The 6,000-nt window shown below is 61.0% G+C and overlaps 1 protein-coding gene across 1 annotated transcript in view; it reads right to left on the bottom strand.

Moving 5' to 3' along the window:
* Window positions 1–4,129, bottom strand: part of TAF1B (TATA-box binding protein associated factor, RNA polymerase I subunit B) — a 30,569-nt gene extending 26,440 nt beyond the window's left edge. Inside the window, exons 1-5 of the mRNA XM_064146333.1 lie at window positions 3,965–4,129; window positions 2,806–2,904; window positions 2,318–2,405; window positions 1,379–1,476; window positions 97–183 (exon numbers count right to left, since the gene is read on the bottom strand). Of these exons, the coding sequence (XP_064002403.1) occupies window positions 97–183; window positions 1,379–1,476; window positions 2,318–2,405; window positions 2,806–2,904; window positions 3,965–3,982 (390 nt within the window). The 5' untranslated portion in view covers window positions 3,983–4,129. The remainder of the gene's footprint in view (window positions 1–96; window positions 184–1,378; window positions 1,477–2,317; window positions 2,406–2,805; window positions 2,905–3,964) is intronic.
* Between the last annotated feature and the right edge of the window lie 1,871 nt (window positions 4,130–6,000).

The raw sequence follows: 6,000 nt of genomic DNA on the forward strand, positions 1-6,000 counted from the left end.
TCGTACAGGCTAGAGATGAGTTTGACCACAGAAGGTTTCTGCTGTTGCTTTTTAAGAAGCCATCCAACACCCCCGGGATTGGAGCTCTGCACTTACTGTAGAAGTATTGGCAGCTGGCCTGATGCAGTATGCCTGCTTGCTCTTCTGAAGGTAGTGCCTCCAAAACCTGCCCAGGACTTCATCCTGCCAATGGAGAGGGATGAGCAGAGAGTTTACAAGACCAGGAATCCCTGACAGCATCACCTCCAACTCAGACACATGCACATGACCCAGCTCCAGGTCTGTAACTGTGATGCAGCCCTGAAGGCTGGGAGGAGTGGTTAGAAAGCTGCCCAACAGAGAGAGACCTGGGAGTACTGATCACAGCCATCTGAAGATGAGTCAGCTCATACGTGCCCAGGTGGGCAAGAAGGGCACCAGCAGCCTGGCCTGGATCAGCACTGGTGTGGGCAGCAGGAGAAGGGCAGGGATGGTGCCCCTGTGCTCAGCACTGGTGAGGACACAGCTTGAGTGCTGGGGTCAGGTTTGGGAACCTCACTGCAAGAAGGGCAGTGAGGGGCTAGAGCAGGGCCAGAGAAGGGCACCAAAGGTGGGGAAGGGTCTGAAGAGCAGGGCTGGGGAGGAGCAGCTGAGGGAGCTGGGAGGGGAGGCTGGTGTGGAGAAGAGGCTGAGGGCAGAGCGCCTGTGGTGCTGAGGGCCATGGCTTAGTCTCAGCCTGAGAATGGTTGGGCTGGCTGAGCTTCAGGGGGTTCCAAGCAAAGGATTCTGTGCTCTGCTAGTCACAGAAGGGTTTGGGTAGGAAGGGACCTTGAAGACATTTGAGTTCCAACTTCCTGCCATGGGCAAGGACTTCTCCCATTGCAGTCACACTTCAGGGGCTGCTGGGCCAAATCCATACTGGCAGTGACACAATTAGCACTAAAAGCTCACCTGGCTTGGAGGAGTGCCAGAAAAAATGGGGGCAGAGTAAGTGCAAGTTGAGCACCTTGTGGAAGGCTCAGCCAGGTCCGAGTCCCTGCTCTGTACGACACAGCAGGTACCTGGTTCCCAGGCTGTGATTCCCTCCAGATCTGGAGAGAATTTCTAATTAAAACAAGGTTCCACACAGAGCCACACCCCAAACCTGCTGGAGATCAGGACTCCAGTGGGAAGTGTTTCCAGGAGCACATTGAGCAACTGGGGTTAAACCTGAGCTGAGCTTTAACCTGGAGCTGGGTTTTTAACTCAAACTCTGTTTCACAAGAACCAGAGAAGCTGAGCTTTGCTCCCCTGTGGTCCATGTTCTTCCCAGGCAGCTGCCTGACCCCCTCTCAGCCTGTGGAAACAGAAGCTCCTGTCACCCACAGAGCCCCTGCAGCTCACACTGATCTCTCCATACCTTCATCTGTGGACTCACTCCCAAAGCTGCCAGAGCCTCAGCCTGTTTCTTGAGCACGAGCTGAAAGCCTTCACAGATGTACCACTCAAAGCCTCCATCTGAGGGGAAAGGGAACAAAGAATGGGTCAGAGCTGGTTCCCTTTCTACTCCTCTGCTGGGGTTTAAACCTCTGACACATCTATTGCCACTTAACATTCTGCCCTCTTGGCATCAGGACCCAGACAGGTCTCCAGTTACCAACCTGAGATCCTGAGGCATGCCCCAGCTACACTGAACACTGCACTAACCTCCAGCCACTTGGGCTGGAGACTAAAGAAGAAAGAAGGGTAAAGAAGAAGACAGGGGACTCAAGAAAGAAGACTGAAGAAAGAAGACTACAACAACTAAAGAAGACAGCTCCCACCAGCCCAGGTTGTTCAAGGCCTCATCCAATCTGGCCTTGACCACCTCCAGGGAAGGGATCTCTCTTCCTTCTACTATCTGGTCTAAAATGTACCCTCCTCAAGCTTCTTTCTCTTCAAGGCAGGCAGCAACCTAGTGTCACCAGAGGTGCATTTTGCTGCTGTCCCTACACTGACAGCACCTGGGGGGGCATTTTGCTGCTGTTTCTACATGGACAATACTTTGGGGTGCATTATGCTGCTGTCCCTACACTGACAGCACCTAGGGGTGCATTTTGCTGCTGTCCCTACACTGACAGCACCTGGGGGGGCATTTTGCTGCTGTTTCTACATGGACAATACTTTGGGGTGCATTATGCTGCTGTCCCTACACTGACAGCACCTAGGGGTGCATTTTGCTGCTGTCCCTACACTGACAGCACCTGGGGGTGCATTTTGCTTCCCAGCTCTCTGCTCTTGGTCACCACCACACACCCCCTGGGCCAGACCAGCTCTGGTTGCACAGCCTCTCATGCAAAGTGCAGCAATTCACACATACCCTTCTCCTTCTTATCCCTTGAGCCTTTGGAGATGGTCTGGATTCTTGATTTAGAAACAAAATCAGCACTCACAACCTCTCTGGTTCTCTGCAAAACAGAAATACAGCTCAGCTGGGGCGACAGCCAGGCACAGATGGCCCCAGAGCAAATACAGCTGGAGGAACTAGTTCAAATGCCTCAAACTAAAGAGAGGGGGGAATGGTTTGAAGCTGAGGCAGAGCAGGGTTAGACTGGAGCCGAGGAAGGAGTTCTTCAGTGCCAGGGTGGGGAGTCTGGCACAGGCTGCCCAGGGAGGCTGTGGCTGCCTCCTGCCTGGGGGTATTCAGGTCGAGGCTGGATGAGGCTTTAAGCAGCTGAGTCTAGCTGAGAGGTGTCCCTGGGCATGGTGGGGAGGTTGGAGATGAGCTCTGAGGTCCCTGCCAACCTGAGCCACACCAGGAGTCTATGAAATAAACCTTTCCAAGGCCAGCAGCTTAACTTCTCTTACCTCAATGACATTGTGACAAGTTCTGCAGTAAAATCCACCTGCATCAGTGAGCCCCCAGTTCACCTCTGAGCACTGGGCACAGCGTTCATTGAAATCTCTCTGCAAGGGAAAAATCAAAGTAAGAGTTGGCAGGAGCGCAGCAAACACAGACACCACTGCCAGGCACTGCACAGCTTCTGAGGGTGGCCACAAACAGCATTTCTGCCCTTTCTGTCACCTCTGGCTGATGCCAAGGAATCACAGCACTTACTCTCAGCGACAGCTCAACAGGAGGCTGCAGCTGGGGGAGTTGGGTTCAGCTCCCCAGTACCAGGTGACAGGAGGAGAGGAAATGGTCTGGAATGGTGCCAGGGGAGGGTTAGGCCAGAGAGGAGAAAAAATGCCTTTGGTGCAAGAGTGGTGAGGCACTGGCACAGGCTGCCCAGGGAGGTGGTGCAGTCCCCATGCCTGGGAGGTGTTCCGTGTGGCCACGGCACATGGGGCCACGGTGATGCTGGGTTGGTGTGGGACTGGCTGACCTCAGAGGCCTTTGCCAACACATCCCATTCTATGATTCCATAAATCGTTTGAGGTGGCAAGGATCAGCATCAGGACAAGAGGAACAACGACCCCCACCTAGGGCACAGATGGGGCAGCCTGGAAAAGCCTCCAGCAGCAATGGAAGCAGGGAGGGGGAGCTGGGAGGGCTGCGCCGGCACACAGGCAGGGACGGGAGCCAGCGCAACAGGAGGCTTCCAGGGGAAGGCGGCGGAGGAAGCAGAAAAGAAGCCGCAAAGGCAGCGCTTGCCGCCAGCAGCAGCAGCAGCAGCAGCAGCAACAGCAGCACCCCACGCCGGCGCGCTGGGGACCGGCCGCTGCCCTCGGGCCCGGGGAGGGGGCGGCAGCCGCACACCCGCGGCCCTTCGCCGTTCCCCGGCCGGGACAAAGGATCCGCCACCGCAGTCGCCGCGCCGCGGGGTCGGGGCAGGGCCTCGCCCGCCGTGCCCAGCGGGCAGGGCCGCGCCGCGCCGGGCCAAGCCAGGCAGCCGCCAGACCCCACACCCCCAGCCGGCAGCCGCCGAACGCCCGGGGGGAAGCCTCCCACGCGGCCCAGCGAAACCGACCCCGGCCCCGGCCCCGGCCGCGCCGCCTGCCGCCCCCCGAGCCCCCCGGAGCCCACCGTGTCCTCCTCGTCCATGCTGCCCCGCACCGGGCCCCGCGCTGCAGCCCGGCCTGGAAACGGCAGCCCTGCACTTGCGTTCCGGGCCCGCCGCGCCTGCTCTGCCCGCCCCCGGCGGCCGCTCCGTCCCTCGTGTCTCCGGCGGGGCGGGAGGGGAGCGCTGAGCTGCCTTCACCAGGGGGCTCTTGGCGGAGTGGGTGGCTGGAAGGGGCCGCTGGGTCCCGGCACTGCTCGCGGTGGCTCCGGGGGTGCTGCGTGACTCGGCCAGGGGCACGGGCACGGGGGGAGAGCAGCAGCGCACCCGAGGCGCAGGGCTGCGCCAGCCCCCAGGGGGCTTCAACCCCGGCATCGAGGGGACGTGGGGCGGCACACCGAGGGGCAGGGGTACTTCGTGGAGAGGACCTGGGCACCGACATCGAGGGGACATGAGTGGTGCAGCGAGGGGCAGGGGTACTTCATGCAGGGGATGTGGGCACCGACATCGAGGGGACATGAGTGGTGCAGCGAGGGGCAGGGGTACTTTGCAGGTGTTTCACCCCCGAGGGGACAAGGGTGCCTCAGAACAAGTGCTTCACTTGCGGGCCATGGGCACCCCACTGTCCCAGTCCCCAGCCCACCGCCGTCGTGACCCTTGGCCCCAGCCCAGCGCCCTGCCCCTGCGCTGAGCTGCTGCGGCTTTGCCCTCAGCCTGTCGCTGCAGGCGGCTGCTGCGGCTGTGCCCAGACTGCTGCTGAGGCTGTGCCCAGACTGCTGCTGAGGCTGTGCCCAAGTGGCTGCTGAGGCTCTGCCCAAGTGGCTGCTGAGGCTGTGCCCAGGCGGCTGCTGAGGCTGTGCCCAGACTGCTGCTGAGGCTGCGCCCAGACTGCTGCTGAGGCTGTGCCCAAGTGGCTGCTGAGGCTGTGCCCAGACTGCTGCTGAGGCTGTGCCCAGACTGCTGCTGAGGCTGTGCCCAAGTGGCTGCTGAGGCTGTGCCCAGACTGCTGCTGAGGCTGTGCCCAAGTGGCTGCTGAGGCTGTGCCCAGACTGCTGCTGAGGCTGCGCCCAGACTGCTGCTGAGGCTGTGCCCAAGTGGCTGCTGAGGCTGTGCCCAAGTGGCTGCTGAGGCTGTGCCCAGACTGCTGCTGAGGCTGTGCCCAGACTGCTGCTGAGGCTGTGCCCAAGTGGCTGCTGAGGCTGTGCCCAGACTGCTGCTGAGGCTGCGCCCAGACTGCTGCTGAGGCTGTGCCCAAGTGGCTGCTGAGGCTGTGCCCAAGTGGCTGCTGAGGCTGTGCCCAGACTGCTGCTGAGGCTGTGCCCAAGTGGCTGCTGAGGCTGTGCCCAGACTGCTGCTGAGGCTGTGCCCAAGTGGCTGCTGAGGCTGCGCCCAGACTGCTGCTGAGGCTGTGCCCAGACTGCTGCTGAGGCTGTGCCCAGGCGGCTGCTGAGGCTGTGCCCAGACTGCTGCTGAGGCTGCGCCCAGACTGCTGCTGAGGCTGTGCCCAAGTGGCTGCTGAGGCTGTGCCCAAGTGGCTGCTGAGGCTGTGCCCAGACTGCTGCTGAGGCTGTGCCCAAGTGGCTGCTGAGGCTGCGCCCAGACTGCTGCTGAGGCTGTGCCCAGGCGGCTGCTGAGGCTGTGCCCAGACTGCTGCTGAGGCTGCGCCCAGACTGCTGCTGAGGCTGTGCCCAAGTGGCTGCTGAGGCTGTGCCCAAGTGGCTGCTGTGGCTGTGCCCAGACTGCTGCTGAGGCTGTGCCCAGACTGCTGCTGAGGCTGTGCCCAAGTGGCTGCTGAGGCTGTGCCCAAGTGGCTGCCGTGGCTGTGCCCAGACTGCTGCTGAGGCTGTGCCCAAGTGGCTGCTGAGGCTGTGCCCAGACTGCTGCTGAGGCTGTGCCCAGGCGGCTGCTGAGGCTGTACCCATGTGGCTGCCGAGGCTGTGCCCAAGTGGGTGCTGCGGTGGTACCTAGGCAGCTGCTGAGGCAGTGCCCAGGCGGCTGGCCGAGGCGCAGCTCCTGCCTGTAGGAAGGCAGCCTACAGGAGCACAAGGAGCCCACGAGAGGA

This window comes from Pogoniulus pusillus, chromosome 7 (genome assembly GCF_015220805.1).
Source record: "Pogoniulus pusillus isolate bPogPus1 chromosome 7, bPogPus1.pri, whole genome shotgun sequence".
In the NCBI taxonomy this organism is placed as follows: domain Eukaryota; kingdom Metazoa; phylum Chordata; class Aves; order Piciformes; family Lybiidae; genus Pogoniulus; species Pogoniulus pusillus.